General features: G+C 35.1%; 1 protein-coding gene across 2 annotated transcripts in view; it reads right to left on the reverse strand.

Moving 5' to 3' along the window:
- The window catches only part of KCNH7 (potassium voltage-gated channel subfamily H member 7), a 211612-nt gene that overhangs the window by 65560 nt on the left and 120515 nt on the right, over window positions 1–25537 (reverse strand). For both annotated transcript variants that reach the window (XM_036746120.1, XM_036746121.1), the window contains exon 6: window positions 19318–19517. In XM_036746120.1, the coding sequence (XP_036602015.1) occupies window positions 19318–19517 (200 nt within the window). The remainder of the gene's footprint in view (window positions 1–19317; window positions 19518–25537) is intronic.

Raw genomic sequence — 25537 nt, forward strand, 5'->3', positions numbered from 1 at the left:
AATATTTAAAACTAAGTCAATATGTGGCCTGCAGGGATGTTTATGTATGGATTAATACCTTCAGTTTCTATTTGAATTTGCAACCAAGGCTCCAAATATCCCTCCTTTTTTTTTTTAAAACACCAGTCCATTCTGCCTAAATGCCTCATTGGACCAAGGAAAAGGGAAGTCGTAGCTACATTTACTTGTCTGCTACACAGGAAAACAGCCTTACTCTCAAGTTTTCTTCTATCATCTTCCCTAATCAAAGTAATGAAAATCTTTATATGGGAGAAATAATGTTCTATTTTCTAAAAGGGAAAATTTAAACAAAGGCTTCTACTAGCTGCTTTACAGATAGATAATAAATACATAATTACCCTTAAAATTTTGTTTGTTTTGTATGGACCTGTCATTTCATTGATATGAGAAACTCCCACTGTAGAAATTCCCTCTACTTATACAGATGAGCCACTGCTTGGTAACTTAGAGTTTAAGAAAGCTGTTTAGGCTAAGGGCATGGAGAGAATAAATGCCTTGCCCACAGTCACAAAGTGAGGACTTCCCGATTCTACTGCTGTCCCTCTTTACTGTGTTATGCTGCCTTTCAATCTTAGAAGAATAACGATGAAAACATTTTTAGAACTATTAATATTTGCAGAGCACATCATATCATTTTATAAGATATTCATGAACTCCCAATAGGGTGAAACTCCCATAGACTTGACTTACAAATAAAGTTCTTTCAGTACATTTATTTTGTGTTCAACTAGTCGGTTGGGGCAGGTGGCTAAATATTGCTTAAAGTCCAGTGAATTTTTGGTATATATTTATAAGCCTGGCATAAACTTCTATATATCTCCATATGTTAAACACACAGACAGACATATGGTGGATTTTGTACTAATATTTATACTGAGTGTTAAAGCTATTTTAGCACTCAATATATTTATAAAGTCTTCCAAAGAGGCTACATTAAATGGTAGTCTAGAATAACTGAATGTAGCTTAAGCTTTTCTAATGTAGTTTCATATACTCAAATAAATCTACTTACTATATGCAAAGCTTCTCTGAGCCACAGGCTCCTCCTTTGTTAAATAAAGGAGTTGAGTTTTGTGACTTCAAAGGTCTGTCTATTTCTAATTCTGGGATACTCTTGTCCTATGGACTGTGATCATATAGAAATAGGTATGCTGGTGAATGATGAAGGTCACCACCCATATAGGTCCGGCCATCCCATGAGACAGACCCTCATCCAGTTACTGCTATAAATTTTTCCATAGAGAATGAAGAGGATGGAGAGAAATGCAACGTTCTTATTTCTTTTGCTATTTCAGTGGAGCATACAGACACCATTTCATATAAAATAATTTAAAATTTTGTAACTGTGAGATTCATTCTCCTTCCCTTGACTTGAAGCATATCAAGCTATTTTAGCTTGTCAAAGTCAAGCTTTGAGTTATAAATAAAATATGACTACTTTTAATTTGAAATATTTTCTATGCTCATAAATAAGAAATCCATCACAGTTTGGGAAATTACCATGGACATAATATTAAGACAAACTCAAGAAAGAAGTCAAATATTACTTCCTAAGATAAATTTGTTGTTCAGTCATTTTTCAATCATGTCTGACTCTTTGTGACCCCATTTGAAGTTTTCTTGGCAAAGACACTGGAATGGTTTACCATTTCCTTCTCCAGCTCATTTTACAGATGAGGAAATTGAGGCAAACAGGATGAAGTGATTTACTCCGGGTCACACAGCTAGTAAGTGTCTGAGGCTAGATTTGAATTCCGGAACATGAGTCTTTTTGAGTCTAGGCCTAGCACTCTATCCACTGTGCCACCTAGCTGTCCCTCTTATGGTGAATATGCTCTCATAAATCTTCAAAGAAGCCATATAAAGCAAATTAAAGTACAAAAAATGGATACTATCTATTAACTTTTAAAAATAAGCATTAACCAAATGTGATGAGGTATCAATTGTTAGCTTTATTTAATTGACTGCCTTTAGCTTCATGATGACTAAACTTTATTAAAATTTATATACTTATTATGCATTGAATTATACTAGAATTTAAAAAGTGGTAATTAATATTAATTACTATTTAAAAAGTTATAACTAGAAATGTTTAAAAGAATCTTTTTCTATCTTTCAATAATTTTAAAAAAGATCTGTGCTTATTTTTATTTTTCTATGATGTAGCTGAAACACTTCAGTTATGGTGTATTTGTTATCCATTAAAATTCCAGTGATAATGATGTCATATATTAAATGTTACTGTATATATTCTTAGAATAGAATGTAATATGTATTATATAACCTTAACATACTGCTTTAAAAATTTCTGTACTGCAGATTTCTAACTGGCCTATTTTAAAGTCCAGTGAAATTTTAGAATTGAATTTATAAAGCAATCTGTTTGAGTTGTTATAGTAGTGACCATGTGTGATAGGTGCATTAAATAGTTTTTTTTTTAGCTTGTTAGTATTATGGTAACTTTTATATTCCTGTTCATGCTACCCTTTATACCTAACACACCTCATAAATGTATCAATGCTTATTTTAATTTTATTATTCAATTACATATGATATTAAAAATTTCATTTCTTATTTACTGAAACCTGATGACCATGTTTTTTGGAGCATGGCAGTTTTTAGAGGAATTTTTAGAGCATAGAACTAATTGTGATTCTGATTCTTTTTGTATCATTTCCTTTTTATTAAATATACTATATAGATAGAATATATCGGGCATCCCAAAAGCTTTAGTACAATTTTAAGCTATTAAAGATAACCTCGAAGTAGAATATAAAGAATGTCTTGTAACTCAGTGCAGTTTTAAATTTTAAGCTATTAAAGCTTTATAAGAGAAAATGAAGGCTTAGATTAGAATATACAGGGTGGCCCCAAAGTCTCAATGACTTTGGGACACTTCCTATATTAAGAATTCTGTTTATTTAATCCTTATTATAACTTTATCTTAGGGGCCTATAGCACTGGACCTTCTGATAGGTAAAATTTCTTTACAATGAAGTTTCTTTGATATTTCTGGGCCTAAACCACTTTAAAAGACACCTAAGATAGACCAGAGTTTGAATAAATCCTATTTTAGAGCAAATGCTATTATAATAAGGCTTTTTATTGATTGCCTCTATTCTTTCCACACTAGCTATGGTTAAATGATAGTTTTCACTCCCAGTATCTCCTCTTTGCTTAAAGATAATAACTTTACATGGTTATTTATGAGGAAAGTGTTTTATAAACTGGAAAGCACTGTATAAATGTGAGTTATTAAAATCATCACCATCATCTTTATGGTCAGCATGGCATAGAGAAGAGGATGGGAAGAGTAAGAAGACCTGGGTCTGAATCCTGGCTACTCACCAAATCCCTTTATTTCCCTCATTCTCAATTTATAAAACTTTATTTTATCTATTAAAATTTATTTAATTTAATAACATTTTTATTTTATTTCTTCATTTATAAAATGGCAGGGGGGGCTAGACCCGATTATCTCTAAGGTCCCTATGAGTTCTAGCTTTCTGTGATTCTCAGGGAAAGATCTATCATTAAGGGGAATTGAAAAAGCCTTCTTGTAGAGGGTGGAATTTTAGCTGGGATCTCAGGGAATCCAGGGAAGTGAGGAGACAGAGATGCCAGAGGGAGAGAATTCCAGGCATGAGGGAGAGCTAGTGAAAATGCACAGAATCAGGGGGAGTGTCATGTGCAAGGAACAGTATGAAGGTTAAGAAGGCCACTGGATAGCAGAGTATGACAAGTCCTGACAAACAACTGATAATCAAAAACAGGGACAGGACAACAAAAATAACATCACTACTAGTTATGATAACTTCTCTACCTGTTGCATCCCAACATACATAGAAAAGAAGGGGGTGACAGAAGAGGAGGAAAAATTTTAAAAAGAAGTGAGACATTAGAAGGTATATATAAAATGCAATTATTTGTGATGCGTGGACAAAATTTCACAAGTATAAGCTAAGTAACTCTCATATCTATTTGGTAGTTCTTTTCTATGATATACATTGCAACCTACCTATGCTTACCCATCCTGTGTCTAATGTCTTGACTTATGTCTTCGATTTCTAGATTTTGTTTAACTGAGCTACACATTAAAAAGCCTTTAAGAATGGACTATCTATGTATTACCCATACTACATTTTGTTCCCATAATATTTCTGACCATTGGATTTAATGGAGAGCTGACTGTTCATATACACCTTCTATCCAGAAACTATCTGGAAGGTTTTCTACATCACATAAAATGACTTCTTACCTATCAAACCTTGCATAACATATAAAGGATAAAAGGCATCATTCATGGAAAAGAAAGGATACTCAAAAGTAAATTATTTGCAACAAGAAACCAAGAAAAAAAACCTGATAGGGTTAATAGTCTAGAAAATAGTATATTAATTCCATAAATACTTTCTGATGACTGTGTTAACTGGCATTAGAAGATTTTCTAGGGAAATATAGTGGTTCACTAAGTGCAGTTAATCCTTGATGAATTAGGATTAATAAAAATATAAATTAACATTCTGCAAGAAATATTGACCCTGCTTATAAGCATGTTTTTCAAAAGGCACACTCACTGATTAGATCTCAATCTATGTCTAGAGTACAAGTCAGTGTTGTAGAGTATTCTCTGACTGATTTCAAGATAAATTTTCATATGGAATTTTGGTACTAGAGTATACTAATAACATTCAGTTCTCAATAAACTTGGCCCTGCTATGGAATCTTACTAAATTTTAGCATCCTCTCTTAACTTAGGTCAGGCAGATTATATACTCCCTATAGTTGAGTAATCAAATGCTGCCTTGTATCTTGGTATACAGACATTTAACATGTAATGGTTATCTCCTATGTCTTCAAGATAGATGAGCTGTTATACTCTTAAATATACTCTTAAAATTCAATTATGCAGCTAAACTCAGGGCATATTAACAGTGTGTTGTCACTTCTCTATTCCATTTTATTTATGTTATAACTTTTGAGGAATTGTGAATGATTTTAATATATGAATTGGAAACACCTTGTTGAAAAGACCATTTTTCTCTAAATCAAATGTATTTTCATAATCAACAACTGTAGGATCTTATAGTCTCCACATATCAATAAAATTAAAGTGGTAAAAATGTGGTCCATTTTTGAATATTACAAATGAAATTCTGCTTTTTCCTTATTAACTAATATAGTCATCCAGGATGACCTCAGCACACATACAGACAACCCTCAGAAAGATTTATATAAATAGGAGTATCACAAGATGGATTAGTAGACTAGTAGTTCTTTTCTTTCTCACTTTAAAAAACATACTGTCCAAGATTTCTCACCATACTTTTGGTATTTTTCCTCTCCTCAGATGTCTTACGTATCAATCCCTTCCTGCCCTCACCATTATCTGACCTCTAACTCAGATCTCTATTCCTTTTTTTTAACCTATATTTTTTCTGTTTTGTTCCATTTATATTCCGCTTATAAGGCATATCTGGAAATGTGATAGTTATTCCAAGCATGGTGATTTGTTTTACTGCCCTCAAGGGAGAAAAAATTTTTTAATAGCAATTTTTGCAAATCAATTTTATTTTTTCTCTTACTTGTCCATTTTTTGGCCTTAAATGCCGTTGGGATGACTTTGCTTAGTTGAATGTCTTACCAAGTGCTCTTTATTTTTTTTTGCTTTTTGGCAGGGCAATTGGGGTTAAGTGACTTGCCCAAGGTCACACAGCTAGTACATGTGTCAAGTGTCTGAGGCCGAACTTGAACTCAGGTACTCCTGACTCCAGGGCCAGTGCTCTACTCACTATGCCACCTAGCTGCCCCCCAACAAATGTTCTTTAAACTTATTTTTCTCTCCAATGCTTCTCTCTGCCTCATAAGACAGTATTCTTAATTATTATCCATTACCTTTCTTCATAAGATTTTACAAATTTTTTTATATTTTAACCAGCTTTTGCATCAACAGCCATTTCTCTCTAGTTGGTAAGTTATGAATTTTTCTGACTTAGTCACTTTATGAACTCCTTTGGTCTTCTTGCAGCAAATAGTATCACTGATTAACTTTCTGTGTAAAATCATCACAGCCGATATTGATGTCATTTTTGTTGTCCCTTTCCTATTTTTGATTGTCAGTTACTTATCGGTATTTTCATGTATTGTACTTTCCAGTGACACAAGCCTCAATAGCATTCTTTGTGCTATTCCTTGCACAAGACACTCCACCTCCTATCACTAGCTGTTCCTGATGCCTAGAATTCTTACACTCTGGCATCTCTGTCTCCTTGCTTCCCTGGATTCCTTGAAATGTCAGCTAAAATTCCACCTTCTGCAAGAAGGCTTTCTCAATTCCTCTTAAAGCTAGAGCTTTCCCAGTGGAGCTTTTCGCATGCTGTTTTCTCCATTAAATTGTGACTTCCTTAAATTGGTGGGTTTTTTTTCCTTTTTTATCCCCATATTTAGCATAGTACCTGACACATAATAGGTGTTTAATAAATACTTCTTGACATGACTTGTTTAAAGAGTTTCAGGGTTAAAATATTTCTATTGCATAAAATACCTTTTGTGTTGCTATAATAATGCCTTCTTGTTTTTTTTAAATAATTTTGATCTTAGCTGTGATGAGTGTATGGTCTGATTATACACAGAAAGCTTACCCAGGGGAAACTCCCACATAAAAAAGTCTTTTCTTGTCTGTTAAAATATAATCAATTTCATTTTTTATTTTTTTAGTGTTCAGCATGTCTAGTGCTCGCCAATTTTTTTCAAAGAAACAGTTCATGCTATAAAGGTCTGAGACCCGTCTTTTGCCTCTCTCATTGCTTTTTCCTGAACTATACTTTCCTATATATTTCTCCCCATCTTGACCTTTTCATTAAAATCATCAGCTATCACAATACATGTTGATTTATGGAGAGCCTTATCAAGTTCTTAGTAGAATTTCTCTATCTCTCATTCTTATCAAAGCAAACAATGATAATTCATAAGCTACAGTTATTTTATGACAGATTTTTTAAAAAGTTATCATTGATATCACAATAAATGATGACTAAATGTTTTATGAAATGTTTCTTGTTGTCTTTAGGAGTATGATTAAACTCTACCAACTTCTTTTGATTCTCCAAGGGGTAGCTATGAGCTATCTTTCCCTTTATCTGCAAATTTCACCTTTTTAAAATGTAACTACTCTAATTTTTCAATTAACAAGCATTTATTTTCTCTTTCTGTCACCCCCTCCTTCCAGATGAAAAAAAAAAAGAAAAACAAAAACCTTGCAACAAATATGGATTGTCAAGCAAAACATTCCCTACATTGTCAGGGATGCACCTGGAGTCTATCACCTGTTTGCCAGGAGGTTGGCAACACGGTTCATTATTGATTCTCATTTTACTGATTAGAGTTTTTAAGTCATTCAAATTTGTCTTTACAACATTGCTAGTGTATAAATCGCTCTCCTGGTTCTGCAGCTTTCTCTTTTTTCCAGTTTCCTTTATAGCAAAAATTGGAGATTAATGATTCAGGTCCTCTAGCAATTTTTCTACTTATGATCATTAGTCATTAGGGTCAGTTAACCACTAATCCCCTCAATTGCTTGCACTTGTCAGAGGAGGGGGAAGGTCTAGACAATTGAAATGCATTTTGGGAATAATGTCTGCTGCTGGATAATTTTCAACTATCCTTCCAGAAATAGGTTATAGGAATTAATCCAGGATTATAGAGGGAGAGGGAAGAAGAAAGATGTAATAAACAGCAGGATATTTGCACCTATATAGTGGGACAATACAGCAGCAATAATAACAAATTACAATGCTAGTACCCTTTATTTCAGTAGAGCTTTTCAAAATATTTTCACCTATATAATCTTTGAAAACACTGTGTTAAATGAATAGGGTCAAATTGATTACATTTTGGTGGGGCAGGGAGATGGGGGAGGGTAGGGTGGGTGGGAGGAGTCCAAAATCACAAAATAAGTCAAGGGCAAAGTTAAGAAAGAAATGTAGGTCACTTGATTCTTTTCTATGGCACTGTTCAAAATGCTTCTCAGAATGGCTTTTTGAAATCTTATAACATTATAGTGGAGACAAAATGCTCCCCAAATATTTTGTGATTTTTCACGTAGACACACAAAGGTCAGGGAGTATGAAAGAAGTTACCATGGTACCAGTTTGTATTCATCGTGTTGGGAATACTGAGGGATATACATGCGGGGACATTTCTGAGGAGAGTCAATGAGACAGTTGTCTTACAAAGGTGACTGCTGCATAAGCAAGTTATCCAATCCTCAAGAAAAAAATTAGAATTTTTATTTCCTTTCTTTAAGTATAACACATGGAATAAATCCATTACCCTATTTGATCCAGAATTTGGTTTATCCTAACATGGTAGTCATCATCATTATCAACTACATACTTATTGAGTTATCTTGTATTTAGTTGTCTGTTAATATGTCATACTTGCCAGTAAAAGGTAAGCTTTCTGAAGGTAAGAACTGTTCATTTTTTGTGGGTTTTTTGGCTTTGTCTTTGTGTCTCCCAGTAACCAGCTCAATAGTGAGTCTAAGTAGGTACTTAAACAATCATACAATTGCACAGAAATAAATACTTCCACTTACTCAGGGATGTAGTTGTGTCATTTCTGCTGACCACATACCTGAACTTCAATGGATGTGTGATTTCATCCCTCTAAAGATGCAGATCACAAGCCTGCCATGCCTAACCATCCCATGTCAACTTACCCTAGTCCAGGGGTGGGGAACCTGTGGCCTTGAGGCCACATGTGGCCCTCTAGGTCCTCAAGTCCAGTGGCCCTTTGACTTCAGTCAATGTAGCCGTGAGGCTGCAGGTTGCCCATCCCTGTCCTCGTCCTTCCATAAGTTCCCCACATGTGGCCACTCAATGAACATGAGCTCTCACTAAAGAATGCTTCTCAGAGGTAGCTACATGGTGCAGTGGATAGAGTTCTGGGTCTTGAGTCAGGAAGACGTGAGTTCAAAAACAGCCTCAGACACTTACTAGGTGTGTGACCTTTGGCAAGTCGCTTAACCTCTGTTTGCCTCAGTTTCTTCCGGTGTAAAATGGGGATAATAATAGTATCTACCTCCAAGAGTTGTTGTGAGGATTAAGTGAATAAATATTTTCGAAGCACTTAGGATAGCAATTGGCACAGGGTGAATACTAATCAATGCTTGTTTCCTTCCTTCTTGACGTTTCGAGGATACCAATGGAACATACAATCTGAAACTACATAATATGTCCCTTGCTATATGTTAAATAAATGGAATTCCACAGTGAGAGAATGGACAAGAAGTTCACAGACTATTTCATTCATTTAATTCAGATTATTTCCCCATACTGGTCTATATTATCAAGCGTTGAATCTATAATAATGCTTTTAAAATGGTTGGCAGAGTCAGGAGCATGAACTGAATTCTAGAGTGGTAGGTTATTCATTTCTATACTCATCCTTGTGTTTCTATAAGCTCTTTGAGAGTAAGGATCATTTCTTTCTTTGTGTTTGTATCCCAGAAATTAGCACAATGCCTGGCACAGAGTAGGTACTCATTAAATGTTTGTTGATTTGTTCATTATAAAGTCTTTTGAGACTTTATATGTATATGATCAAATGTGTGGGACCATTGATCTTTTCCTCACGAGTACATATAGAAGATTTTTTGAATTGTCCCTTTCTATTATCCTCATAGTGTCTTAGAGTTGAAAGGGATTTAAATAGTCATTGACCTCCTACCCAGTGTAAGAATTTATTCCCCCTACAACATCCTGGACACTGTCTTAACTCAGAAGAGTAGTCTTATTTCTGATTGTTTCATACTGGGCTTGTTTAATAGTCTGTGAAAATGCCCAGGGTCCGGAGGTAGCTGCCTTGTGTGATACGTAGCAAGAAGGCCAGTGGCACTGGGTTGGAAAGTATGTGGCGTGAAAAGTAGAGAGTGTAAAGCATAAGAAGACTAGATAGAGAATTTTTGGCTTCTCCAATAGTGGCATGCTGGTAGCCATGGAGATTCCTGAATCCTATTGTAAATTTGTATTGAATTGAGAAGTGTATAGGTAAGGGGAGGGGAGCAGGGGGAGGAACGGACAAAATAAACTATCCAAGGACATGATACAGGTTGATTTCATAGAATTAAGTAATTTGACATGACTTGGGAAGTGGTAGGAAATAATGAGAGCTCATTGGTGAGTCTGGCCTAGGGCCATCAGAAAAAGCTGTGTTTTATTCAGGGCAAGATGTTGGGCCATTTATGGGGTAGTAAGAAAGTCATGCCAACAGTGAGAGATTTGGCCAACAAAACTCTAGGTAGAAACCAAATCAAAGGATATTCTTTAATTGTATACAATATGGAAAGAACTGATGATTACACTTTGTTCTTTCTGGCCACATTCCTACACATGTGCAGCACCCTCGAGCAACAGATATAATAGTAGCATCTTTAAACAAGGACAGATACAGTGTGTTTTGCATTTTGAGAGAAACTGGTGATTTTCTCAATGTGGGCACTCCCACAGTTGAACTGACATGATTCACTTCAACAAGCATTTATTAAGCAGCTCTTGTGGGCAAGGCAACACTCAAAGTGCTGGGCATACAGAGGAAAAATGAGTCTCTCAAGTCATTGGGGATTACATTTTACTGAGGTTATTAGCAGTGGGGGGATAGGATATATCATATACATAGAAGAATTCAAGATAATTTTATGAGAAGAGAGGAGAGTAAATGTGTGTCTGTGTTTGAGGGGAGGCCATTAGAAAAGTTTCAAGTAGGAGGTGGACCCTGATATACCTTGAAGGAAGCTAGGGATTCCAAGAGCTAGAGGGGAAAAGATTGGCAACTTGTGCAAAGACATAAAATGTGAGCTAGACCGTTCACTTTGGGCAACAGCTCCTTGGTTAATTTGGCTAGATCACAAGAGGAAGGAAAATAATATAAACTAAGTATGACACACATTACAACCCTTCTACCCCTTCTTACTTAGTGTAATTTTTTCATATATTTTCTCCATAGAAGAGTTACACTATAATATGCACACAAATTTGAATGCTACAAATTATTGAGAGGCACCATGAACCTGGAGATAGAAAGATCTGGCTTCAAATCCCACCTCTAACATCTTGCTAGCTATGTGATCCTGGGAAAATAATTTTCTCTCTCTCAGCCTAAATATGAGTCTCTCATCTTATCTTACCTATAAAATGGAAATACCAAAACCTATGGTAAGTACATGATCCACAGGGTGGTTGTGAGGCTCTGGTGAGATAATGTACATAAAGTGCTTTGGACAGAGTGCTGGACCTGGAATCAGGAAAACTTATCTTCCTGAGTTCAAATCTGGTCTTAGACACTTACTAGATGTGTGACCTTGGGCAAGTGACTCAGCTTCCTCATTTGTAAAGTGAATTGGAGAAGGAAAGGGCAACTACTTTGCTAAGTATCTTTGCTAAGAAAAAAACAGCTGACCAAAAACTATATATACATATATATGTATATATATATGTATATATATACATACATACACTATATATGTATATATACACCTATATATACACACATACACATATACGTGTGTATATATACATATATATGTGTGTAGTTACGTCTGTACAATGACTAATGAGATTCTATGTAAATTCTATTCCAACATTTCTTTGTGCTTTGGAGATGATGTCTTTTAGAAAGCTTTCATTCCCAGGTCATTAACACTAATAAAGCCTATGAAACTGAACAGGTTTTGAAGAAAGGCCAAGCAGAGGGACTATCTCTGTCAGAGGGCCAACTTAACTAAATTCTGGATGTTAATCAATAGAAAGTTGGTCATTAGATGATGATTTATTTTGGCCACAGCAACCCATGAAACTAGCTCCTAAATATGGAGGGGTTGCAATCTTCATTATAGGAGGAAGTGCCCACGCTAATCATTTGCAGTATTGAAGTAAAGTTGTTCAGTCATTTTTCAGTCACGCCTGATTCTTCATGACTCCATTTGGGGTTTACTTGATAAAGATTCTGGAGTGGTTTGCCATTTCCTTCTCCAGCTCATTTTACAGATGAGGAAACTGAGGCAAAAAGGGTTAAGTGACTTGCCCAGGGTCACACAGCTAGTAAGTATCTGAGGCCACATTTGAACTCAGGAGGTTGAATATCTGATGTGCTACCCATCTGCCCATTGAAGTAAAGAGATGGTACACATTACAACTTATCCATGCTTGCTCATCCTATAGGATTCTTTTCTTTTATTCATTTCTGTTATGTGCTCCTTTTAAAAGTATTTTTAAAAGTTTTTCATATGTCTTATTTTTGCATTGCACACAGTTACAGATTACTCCCATTTCCTGAGGTGTCTATTGTAACAAAATAAAGCAATTAAGTAAAATTAATAATACAATGGCCTTATCTGAAAGTATCTGCAAGACTCCACATTTGTAGCATGCCCCCGCTCATTGCTCAATTAAAAAAATATTAACAGAAAACTATTTCTCTTTCTTCTATTTACTTCATCGGGAAAAAAGAAAAACAATTTTTTTTCATAACAAATGTGTATGGTCAAGTAAAATAAATTACTTCAGTGGTTGTACACAAACAATGGATGTTTTTTCCTATGGTATCTCACAAATCCTTCCTAAGGGGCCCAAGCAATATGCTGAGGACTTTCCTCTAGGCCTCTTGACCTTACATGGTCCTCTTGCTCTTGCTACATAAATGGCACATCTTTTTTCCCCCAGTACCATCTCTTTGATAGTATCCTTTATGTCATTTATTCTACATAATTCTTTATTAGCTACATCTTGCAGCCTGTTCACATCCACCATGTACCCATCTTCATTGACTTTTGGGGGGCCTTGACTTTAATTTTCAGGAGACTGAGGTATAGCACAATTCTCAATCATATAGCAGTCCTATAGCAGCACCAGAAGAATATTATTAAAAACGCTGGGCTTGGAGAAAAACTCAATTAATTTTTTAAGAAACCTCCATTTACTCTTGGCATTTTCTTCAGGGATTAGCTCCTGGCTTTGCACGCAATAGGCATTTAATAACTGTTGAACTGAACTAAGGAACAAAGAATTTTCTTGGCAGATTGGATGGATTTTTGGTTACCGATTTCATTGAGCTTTTTGTTCTGCAGGAAATTGTTCAATTTTTATCTCTACTAAATTATTCCAACATTAACCACAGGCCTTTGAGTATTTTGGATTAAATCATGTGAAAAAATATTTTGCCAAAAAATAAAAAGTGATGCAAGGTAGTTTCTCCACTCTGTATGCCTCCATCTAGTCATTTAGTTATGCTTGTTCACAGCCTACCTTGATTAGAGTGTGATCCTAAACTAAGCTGGTTAGTAATTGGTCCCAGGTCCCACGACTATAAAGTGTTTAAAAGACTGCACTTCTTACAGGGCAATATGATGTAGTGGAAAGGGCACTGGATTTGGAGTCAGAGGACTTGGGTTCAAACCCTAGGTCTTCCACTTATTGTGTCATTTTGGACAAGCCACCAAATCTATCTGAACCTCAGTTTCCTCATTTGTAAAAGGAGAGGGTTGGAGTAGATGACCTCTGAGGCCCCTTCAAGGATCGTTAAAATTAAATTAAAACTTAGTTAATCCTGTGAATAAATAGCTTTGTAGAACTCTGCCTGAGTATTTTCTTCATTTTAAGGAACTAAGCAAAACGTCTTGACATTTTAAATTTTAATAGTAATGCAGGGAGATAATTCTTAATTGCAATTTACAAATAGAGAAACAAAGCATAGAAACCTACAGCTATAATGTGAAAACTATATTTTTAAGTTATCATTTACTCTTTTATGGTGGAAACATTTAAGTTTCATTTGTTTGTTGTCACTAGAATTTGTTCTTAGCTTGGAAACTGCTGAAGAGCATTTGTCGTCGTTTTATACAGCATGCAGCATAGAGCCAGTTGCAGATGGGCACTGAATAAATATTTTTGACAATGACAATGATGATGATGATGGTGAGAATGACTTGTTGAAGGTGACTTAGTGAGTACATCTTTGACCTAAAATTGCTCTAGGTCTATAATGTTTTAAATTTTCTTACTTAGTGTCAGAATAGTCCAGATCATATTAATTGTTCTCTTTAAGATAGTTAGAATGTTTTCAAAAGGTTCAGTGGAAATCTGTCAGTTTAGAGGACCCAGGCCAAGAAAATAGCTTCTTTTCTTATGCAACAGGTGTCCTACTACTGTATCCTAGTAGTCAATGGGTGCATGAGACTCTGAGTAAACAAAAGATCTTTGATAAGGGTAGAACTCATGGTAATAATTTTGCTGTGTGCTTTCCATAAAGCCAAACAATTCCTGTGAATTGGTATAGTGGAAAACTGTAGACATCTCCGGGAGTGGTGGATAATTAGGATAACAGGCTTGTAATCAGGTAGACGTGGCTTCGAATGCTGCCTCCGGCACTTATTGGTTGTGTGATGTCACTTAATTTCCTTGTGGTTCTATGTGCACTCCCCACAAAGTATCTAAGTTAGAGACAGGCTGTGATCTGCTTTGGTGCAAAGAGTTGGCCCACTGTGAGCTCTTCATGCCAACAAAATCACAGATCCTTTATGGTAAAACTATATTTTTTAAAACAATTATCCAGTGTGTACTGAGGAGGTAGCTCTTCCCTATAGGAAAAGAAGAATTGCTAGCTCGTATTGACCAGTGTATACGAATTTTGCCCTTTGTTCTTCTTTCCATTTAGTGTGTTACTGATATGAGGTGAAATGCTTTCAAGTACTTATCTATCTGCTTCAGCAAATGAAAAACATTCTGTGTACTTCACAGGACAAAGTGCTATAATATGTAACCATTACTTTAAATAAATTTCGGAGAGCATTGGAGTAAAGTGAGCCTCTTTCTTCTCACTCCAATATATCAAGGATCTGTGATCTCATGAGTATGGGAACTCTCCCCGTAGAAATAGATCTTGACCCCTCCATGCCTTAGCAGATAGTCTCCATGAATTATTATGGCATACACATTTTCTATTAATCAGCCTCTCTGCACTTAGCTAGGTGGGTTCTCATATGGCATATATACCTGTTGCCAGTCTAACACTCAGCTTTTCCAGCATGGTGGGACTAACCAGGGCTTGAGTTCCATTAGCATAGCTTTTGTGAATCCTAGGTCACTTCCAAACCATTGTAAGAAATCAGAGCATAGTTATAGGAGACAGGATCTTTTTTATGTGATAGCTAACTGGCCATGACTGAAAGATTTTGCCATTCTCTGTCAGCCCACTTACACAGCCCCAGGACCAGTGTAGATCTGGGAATACTGGTCCAGCACACATGAAGTCCTTTTAATGAGTTGTGTGCAGAGAACTGGAAAAAACACATCTTTGATTGGATAAGGTTAGATCAAGTATGAATGATAGGGTCAAAGGTATCACTGGATGCCATCCTGATTCAGGAGAAAACAGAAACAGTCATTGAAGTAAAATCAAGTTAGAGGACTAGTAGACTCTCACAAATCTCAAGAAATTATGAGAAATTTTGAAAAATGAATACCCACCACTTATAAATTCTTTTCTTTAATTCAACCAGTTTTGCTGGTAAACAAAAAGCAAATTCAGATATAGCTTTTAGGGAAGTTGGCTGTGGCTTTACAACAACTGAACTAATTAAGAGCTTGTTTTATCTATTTTAAGAAAATTATTTTATGAGATGGAATCTACTGTATGGAGCCTACAAAACTATTAGGGAAGGATTTGCTTTTTCTCTAATCAAAATGTAGGGTTGGCCAGGGCTATTATGTGATCTAGTAAGTCTCCCTAATCAGTTGAGGGTGGTTATTAATGATGTTAGGAAAGACCCTGAGTAACTAAGGGTTTGACATAACTAATGGTTTCAATCCTAGCATTTTTTTTGGTGGGGGAGTTAGCATTAATATCAGTCATGAAAGGTTGTTCTCAGAGTTTTTTAGACCAAACCTCTGGGAAGCCATTCTTTGACTCGACTCAGGACAGTCCCTTGAACTAGTCTCAGAGTTCCAAAAATGTCTTCTAATTTGAGAAACTCTCAATTATTCAGATTGCTGGTGGGGAAAGAACATCCCAGAACAGATCTGGAGATATGGGTGACTGATCATAAATCCTGGGTAACCTTGAGCGAAACACAAAAACCGTCATGATCTGTGCCAAATGCCTGATGCAATTTTGGAAATGAGCTCTAGGCTTCAATCATCTGGCTGTGCTGGCTCTGATGCCTTGATCACAAAAAGGAGCTTACTGAATTACTAATATCTCCTGGTTATGGAGTTGAATACTAACAATTGTTTCCAGGGTAACTTTACTTTGTAGACATTATAAGAGTAGTCCCTTAAATAGGTAAAGGATCTTATAGGAGGGAAAAGGAGACCCTATTATATTAGTCAATATTTCCTCGATCTTTTTTTTTGTTGTTAATTGCTATACAATGAAAAATTTTAGCATGAAAGACTGTTTTAGACCAATTAAGTATGTACATAGTGTGGTTAAAAAGCCACAATATATTAGAGTTAGAAATCTTGTGCTTCTTGTAGATACGGACTAGTAGTGAAACCAGCTTTTCTGAAAGGTTTTATGAGAAATTATGATTAAAGTTATACTTAAATGAAGCAATATGGAATGTCCTTCTAGAAATAAGAATATTACTCATGGAATATAAAAGTATTAAACCATTTAAATTTAAATTATGTTACTGTCTCACTCAATTTAAATTAAGTAATTCTCACACATCACTGAGGGGTTATTTTTAACAGCCTACATACTATTTCAGAAGAAATTCACTCCTTTTATTTCTCTCTAATAAATATAATAATAATGTAGGTTTCTAAACAAGTATTTTTGCTTATTATGTTTAATACCCAAATATATGACATCAGATGTTTCAGAATTTGTTAATTGATTTCATATTATTATTTTTACTCACTTGGCAGTCACGAGATGAAAAAGGCAGACACTGTGTACAAATAGGAAGTTCGTGCAAGGTCAAGCTCTCAAAACCACATGCAAATCTCCTAAGCACATGGTTTAGAGCTCACACAGCCCACCAGCAAGTTATATAGGCATGCAGATGATAGAAAAGAAAAGTGCCTACATAAGGAAAATACAGGATGACCAGAGAGAGTGACATTTCTTCATGACAGCTATCTAATGCAAACCGTATACACATGACTTTTTGTTGAAAGTGTGTGTGTGTGTGTGTGTGTGTGTGTGTGTGTGTGTGTGTTGAGGTGGGGCAGAGTACAGAAATGTGATTTGTATTGGGGAGTAACAAACTGTTTAATTTTTTTTTGAGCTTAAGCAGTTCTTCACTTTAATAATGCCTATTTTTCCACCTTGTCCCCGTGCTTATCTCCCAGAGATTTCTATCTTGTGTTGCCTACCACTCCATCATGCAAAAAAAGGTTAAAACTGAAATTTGAAAGCATTATACAAGCTCTAAACCTGACAGATAACATGGATATTCTCCACATTTTACACGAGAATTAAATTATATATAAATACCTCCTGCTCTTACCGGTGGGTGTTGTGATTCCATGTATTAAGGTGTGAAGCAGACAGGAAAGAGATAAATCTTTCATAAGTACATCATCAATTAGGCAAGTGGTATATAAACCATAGTCATAGGTAATAGATTCAAACAATGAAAAGTAAATAGTCACAAAGGTAGATTTGTGCTCACAAAATGGTCACAGTATTAGAATTATATAGGGAGAAGAAATGATACCGTAAGTAAGTGGGTTTTTTCACTATTGTGCAATAAACAAGCAGTATGGAAAGAAATTTTGTGATACAGATTTTAGTTAAAACATATTATCATACTGCTTTATCCTACAAAGCAGAAAGCCCGCAGTACTTTCTGAATGATGAAAACTTGGTTAAACAATAAACTCTTACTGAAATAGAAAACATCAATCAATTTAGGGGCATTCTTTCAAGTGATATTAAGGTGTTCCCTTAGCAGTGGATTCATTCATCAAAAAACAAATGAATTCTTCATAGAGAGCTTGGGATATTGGAAATAACTCAGAGTTCAATGAATGTTTTAGATGAAATATATTAATTAATATCCATAAGGACAGACTCGATTAGCTCTAAAAATTAAAGTGTTTTATGAACAACGGTAGCCATATTTCTGATTAATATAGATTGCATCAAGCTGTGAGGAATTTATTCGCACATAAGTGGAAGATTCTTGCAAATTAGGCAATATTTCCAACTGTTTTGTGCATCCTGACTGATAATTATGAATTTTTGCTTTTTCCCTTAGTACATTTATTTCGATCAAGCTTCCGGATTTCTGAGCAACTGGTCATCCAGGAAGCATATACTTGTTGATTTAAGTAGGTATGACTGCCATTGTAAATATGAGAGATTTCCTTTTCGGAAGGATATTTAGAAACAGTGACTACCTTTGGAATAGTGGCCACATTAGATGGTAACTTAATTCTGATAATTTTATTATAGTTGGATAAGATGCCATAGATAATAGCTCACTAAGTGACTTAGTGATCAATCGGTCCAAATAGCAAAGTCAAATGAATATCAGTATCATATCTTGCAATGTTCTTCTAACAAAAGCAAAAGCTTATTGGGATAGCATATATTTAATTGTGTTTCCCTTTGAGTAGTGGTGCAATAAGATGTGGGCTATGGCAAGTTATTATTTTGTGTGCTTTGGTTAAAAGGAACGAAAGAATCCATACTTCTGCTTGAAAGAAAAGATTCATTAAACCAGTAGGTACAATAATAAGGGCACATAAGTTAATTGCTTACCAGCACTGAAAAAAAAGAAAGCTGTACTTCAAGGAAATATTAAACTTCCCATCACAGAATGCATATGAAATGCCTATGGATCCTAATGTTTGGCATGCGTTCCCCAAACATTCTACCTTTTAAAGTTTGGTAACCTTAGTTATCATCTTAATGAGGACTCATTTATTCTAGCCTTACCCAAACCTGATAATGTCCACTTGCCAAATCTTAATTTACATTGGCCCAGCTCTTTCTTGGGTTGCTGGATCCTATCTAGAACATTGAAAGTCTGAAGAGGGAATTTCTAGTACATAAAGTTATATCAGTTTGCATCACGTTATAATGCCTTTGCCACACAATATAACTAGATATAGCACCATGCAATGCCATGAATTGAGAATGAGAGACTATCTCCAGGGTAGAAAATAAATATTTGAGAGAGGAAAAAAACAAAAAGCAGGGGGGTTTCAAGCTGGTGAGACTTTAAAAAAAACTTTAGCTATAGACTGAAATGATGGATGTTTCACTTTTGAAAACAGAGCTACATACCATATTCATGTCAATGCCATTGGTGTAAGTCCAAGCATGTTGGAAATATTCTTCAAGCCGCTGCCGCAGAGGGTTAGGAATTTGGTGAAAGCGAATGAATTCTTTTACTCGCAGCATCTGCATGTGGTACCTGGCAGTTCCTGAGTACAGTCTTTGGATAATTGCAGATACATTCCCAAAAATACTTGCATACATTAGTGCTAGATTAGATAAAAAACAAAGTTAGAATCACTGAACTTGTGAACATGTCAGATATTACCAGCACTTTGAATGATATAGGCTGGCTTTGGCCTTCTCAGAAAGACTGAATATTTACTACAGACTCTTTGAAGAAAACAATCAAAATATCACCCAATTTTCCTTTAAATTCTACAATTTGAATAGTAATCTCTAGAAGAAATGTAGTCGGTCCTCATCAAACTTTTAAATGGAAGATTTTTCCTTGAGCTATGTGTCTGTTGAAAACCCACTTATGCCATTTACAATGTAAAACCTGCCAGCAACAAATAATATGACAATAACAACAACAAAACATGGTTCTAGTGGGCTAGAATCCAAATATACTACCATGTTCAAAATAAGAAAATTGTCATAATTGGATGTTTTAGATATGCCATCAGGAAAATATCACTGGATAAAAATGGTGCTTTGGGACTTTAAAATACTCTGGACTTTTAATTGTGCTGCAAACACCACCTCACCACCCTCTCCAATACACCCATATTAAACAAAACAAAAACTAAAATGTATTTCCCACCTTCCTGTCCTTTTTTCTATGCACCCTTTCAAAAAAAATTCTTATAATCTAAAAAAATCTCACAGAAATATTTTGAACTACTTAGGACTTGCTATACAAATGACTAGTAATGATATGTAATTTTTGCTCAATAATTTTGAGACAGTAATAGCCTCCTTTAAATATGAATTCACTATTAACTGACTTTGAATGTGGATTCTTGGTCTATTAAAATGTGTTTTAAGACATTTCTCCCTGAGAAACAGAGTTATCTTTGGCTTAGGACATTAATCTTATTTTATTCCCATGAAGAACAAGAACAATGATGATTTTTCTTTCATCGGAAAAAACTATGAAGATGTTTCTTACTCTGATATGCCATTTAAGCTGCAGTTTCCATCTTGAGCAATCATTACTAGTAACTTAACCATATTTCTTATGTAAAAACAAACCTTATCGTGTGTTTTGCTAACTTAGTTATTGTTTGTAGGTGATGCTAAAATAAAGTTTAGTACTTCAAATTAAAGTCCTCTTTCGATGGGCTGTCAAATTCTTGACCATTAGTCTTTAAGAGCAGGTTAGGTATACACAAGGTAAGTTAACTTTTTTCAGGTCAGTAGAGTTCTTGAACACAATGGAGCAACAGTATGCATGTAGAGACATTGGTAGATATGTAAGTATGTTTGTAGAGATAGTGGTGGTGGTAGGAAACCAGCACAGGAATAATTAAATAGTATAGAATGTTTCAAGCATTTATCCGATTAACCAATTTCTCCCCTTCAACTCATGTTTTAAAAACCGTGCTTTTTATAATTTTGATGGCAGGTTTTAAACAACATAAATATTTATCTAGGTCAAACAGGATAATGTATACAAGATATTGTGTGTATGTGCGTGTGTATGTGTGTGTGTGTGTGTGTGTGTGTGTATTACTACTGTTACTACTACTACCACCACTACTACTGCCTCTACTACATCAAAATGTTCTTTCTTCTTGGGCTTTCACCTTCCTCTCTCCAAAGTTAGGTATGACATCTGAATGGCAGGAGTGTTGCCTGTCTGCCATAAATTGCAACTAACTGTAACATCTCAAAAGAGGACTTTTGTTTGGTTCTATTTGAAGGTGTAATGGCTGAAATAACATTCAGATGCTAGAGATGGTAGGTATGGTGGACAAAGCTCATTTTGGTGTTGTTATCAGCCAGGGAAATATGCTAACAGTGATGGCTTGGACACATCTTTCTCCTTAAGCAGAGGAGATTAAGAAGAGCATGTGTGAATAAACAAAGCATTGGGCTGTAAGGACAAAGCAGTCCAAGAAAATAGCTTGCTTTATGCCTTACGTGCCTCCTGTGAACAAAGTATATTTGTAGGAAGTGTATGTTTCCTGAACCCAAAGAAGATAAACTTATGTATGTGGCTCATCCTAGGTAATACCTAGAATAGAGGAATATTCTGGAAGGTACTAGCCAAGAATTTACTTAATCAAGATTAAGTCATACTCCAGAAGTTTCTATCCAAGAACCTACTTAATGAAGATTAGGTTAGGTTGATTCAATTATGTTTTCAATTAAAATGACATCATTACACATTAAAGGAAAATTTGAAAAAAATTACTTTATTTCATTTCAAACAACACTGTATTTGTGACTATTGCCATCAGATAGAAGCAAACCGTTAAAAGTTTGGGTCATAAACAAATGTTTCACACCTATCAACACCATGGCAAAAATCTAAATTAAGGGGAATAGGTAGGTCAATCTCCAAGACAGCTACAAAGGAACCTCTGAAAGGAGAGTCAATCTTGTGACTTAAAAATACAATAAGAATTCTTACCTAAATAATATCTATTTCTCTCTCTTTAGATAGAGCAAAATGAAAAGGAGCTGCTTAATATTTTAAAGGCTGCAAACTGGAATAAGTACAAAAGATGTTGAATTAAATTGCTTTAATTAATTAATTAAATCTGTTTTAGCCAGCTTATAGCAATGCAGAGAGTGTGGCACTGTGAAAAGAACAGAGTTGAGTTCAAATCCTTACCCTGCCACTCATTAGCTGTGGGACTTTGGATGATTCACTTAACCTTGAGATTTTTTTTCCTCTTCAAATGGGGAGAGTAATTGATGTGCTACTTATTCATAGGGTTGTTGTAATGATAGCATTTTGTAACTTCTAAGGTACTAGATATGTGTATTATCATTATTATTATGTATTAAGAATAAGCAAATTAGTATATTATGTCCACGTTTTCAATTAAAATAAATATTTAAAGGTATTTGAAGAGGAATCCCTTCCATAGTCATCCAGACTTGCTGATGTATCTAAGACCAAAGAGTTGCTTTCTTATGGATGGTATATGACTTTGTGAACAACCTACATGCATATACATCCAGAAAACATCTTACTCTAATAACTCATCATGGTATGGTAGTGATCCTGGTTTTTGAAGGCTGTGTCAGTGGGGCACAAGTTACATGAGGCAAGTTCTGCCCGGATTGAGAGGAATTAAACACGATCCCGATTTTTCAAGGATTAGCTAAATCTGAGGACAGTTCTTACCTATAGGGTGTCTACTAGGTGATGAATTCTTAGACCATGGTAATGCATGAAAGAAAATAAAATACAAAATGGCACTTGGTCCTTGTAGACTTTCTATATCTTCAGTGATCATTGCATAATGGAGGAAAAGGGGGCAGAGAGTGCTAAGAAACGCAGTTTTTAGACCATTTCTAAATATTAACTTGTTGTTCTAATCATCATCTCCTTAGCCAATGACCAGCAATTTGACATATTACTGCAGGAGCTGAATCATATCAATAGTTATATTCTTGCTTTTAGTGAAGTCAGAAGATATAAGGAAATAGCAGCTAAATGGAATGATAGTTTACAGGTTGTTTTTAGAAAAGTAAATACAGAAGTTGATGGAGCTGGTTTTATGGTCCAAAACCAAGAAAGATCACTTCATGGGCCGATCTCACCTACAGTGTCCAGAGTTGGCATAAAGAAGATAATTTTAGCTTCTGTGCTTAACTCTGTTACAGTGGATGAGATGATGGAGACAACCTATGAAGAATTCCTAATTAAACCCATATATACTTTAAAATATGGTGACTTTAATGTAAGAGTGGACATGGGGAAGGTGGAAAATGTGTAGAAAGCTATATCAAAAATCTTTCAATGCCTTCAAGATTATATTGCTTCCAGCATTGGTATGGGATGGTAGGATTGTTGTGGCAATTCATGTGTTACAAGCTGGTGAAAGTTTAATGAACCCATAGTTTTTTTGAATTCATCTTTAAAATCTTAGCTTACTTTCAGAGAAATGTAGGAATGTTTGTAAAATAAACAAGTTTTTAAAGAATTCTGACCAATGGAATCAATGATCGGCCATGATTTCATAGGTCTGATAATGAAGAATGCTATCCACTACTTGATAGAAAGTTGATGGAGTAAATATGCAGAATGAGACACATTTTTTGAAAGTGACCAATATGGAGATTTTGTTTTCGCTTAACTATTCAAATTTATTCTAATGGTTTAATTTTTTCCCATAAGGTGGGAGAGAGAAGGAGGGAGGGAAAAAACATCTGAAATGAAAAAAAATAAAATTGAATTAAAAACTTTATTTTAAAGTAGTACTCTCTTGTTATGGATTAAAAAAAACAAATATACCTTAAGCTAATAAGGCATATTTTAAGACCAACATGGTGTCCTGAAAGTCTTACTATAATTTTAAGCCACTAAAGTTTTAAACTGCATTGACTCGAGATACACTGTATGTTCTTTTTCTAAATGTAAACATCCATACATTAAAAAAGCACATGAAAAATAATTACGAAATCACAGACTGTTCGAATTGAAAGGGACCTCAATGGCCATCTAATCCAAACTATCCCTCCTTAAAAAGGAATCCCCATTATAGTATAATTGACAAATAGTTATACAAACTTTTTAAAAAGACTGAGGTTAGGAAGTTCCATTGATTTTTTTTCCTGACCAAGTCTAAATTTGTCTCTGCTTTCAAGTTTTGTCCTTGGTGGACAAAAAGAGCAAATCTATTCCCTCTTCTCTACGGTAATCCTTCAAATAATTGAACGATGGTTTTTTGTGGGGGAGAGGTGTGCAATTCTCCCTGAGTTCTTCTCTTCAGCCTGAACACACTCATTTCTTTCAGGCCCTTTCAAGGCCCTTCACTATCATGGCTGCTCTCCTTTGAATGGTCTTTAGTTTGTCAACATTTCACCCAAACCTTGGTGCCTGGAACTGAACATAATATTCAAGAGGTGTTCTAACTAGGGAGAAGTGTATTGGAACTATTACTATCTTATTCCTGGAAGTCATATTTTTAAAAATTTGACTCCAGATTAAATTAGTTTTATTAAATGAGCCATATCATGATGCTGAGTCCTATTGAGTTTTCTGTCCTTTAAATCCCCAGATGTTTTTCAGTTAAACAGCTGTTTTACTTTGCTTCCCACATTTTGCATTTGTGAAGCTGATTTTTTGAACCCAAGCTTATGGCTTTACATTTATCCCTATTTTACTCTTATTAGATTTAGCTCAATACTCTTGCCAGTCAAAATTAGCAGGCAGAGATGGGATTCTGCCTGTTATTGTGTTTTAGCTGTACCTCCAAGATTTGTGTTATCTGCAGATTTGATAAACATCCCATTTATGACTTTTTCCACAAGGCTAAGCAGAGATCCCCAGAGCACTCCACTGGAGACCTACTGCTAAGCTGATATATTACCATTAATAACTATTCTTTGGGTTCTGCCATCCAACCAGTTTTCACTTCATACTTTAACTACTATTGACAATTTTTCCCCCAAATATTTGACAAAATTTTTCATGCTAGTTCTCTGATATATCATTTAACAAACCTTCAAAAAAGGATATAAAGTTAGCATTACCTGTTCTTTATGAAAGCATACTGACTCTTTGCAACTACCACTTCTAATCACTATCTTTTTAATGATTCATTTTAGGATTTGTCCGTTATCATTGTTTCATCTACTCTAAGTTTTGGTCTTTTCCCTTCATTGATTCTCTTCCTTTGCCCAGTATGTATTAAATGACCCAGTTTTGTTCTTGGCTTTTTAAAACCAGCCTTAGTTTATTCTAATGTTTGACACTCAATGGTTTTCATATATTATCGATAATCTCTCTTTTTTTATTCCTCTTCATTATGTACACTTCTTTCCACTTTCTATAAATATCTTTAAAAAAAACTAAGTTGGTCAGTGGATTCCCTATGGAATACTTCGGGAATAACTTTCCATGTAAAATTTTAGCCCATGGGATCCCACCTTCACCTAAATCCTTTGATATAAAAAACTAGAATAAAGTCCAAAGCCAAGTCCAGTTTTCATCTCCTTAATCACAAACTCTAGGAAGGAGTGCTAATTCTCTTCTCTCCTCAATCCCCACCAAAGTTCCTGTAATTTCTATTCCAGAAATGGCTTTGTCCTGTTAGTAGGAATC

This window comes from Trichosurus vulpecula, chromosome 2 (assembly GCF_011100635.1).
Source record: "Trichosurus vulpecula isolate mTriVul1 chromosome 2, mTriVul1.pri, whole genome shotgun sequence".
NCBI lineage: Eukaryota > Metazoa > Chordata > Mammalia > Diprotodontia > Phalangeridae > Trichosurus > Trichosurus vulpecula.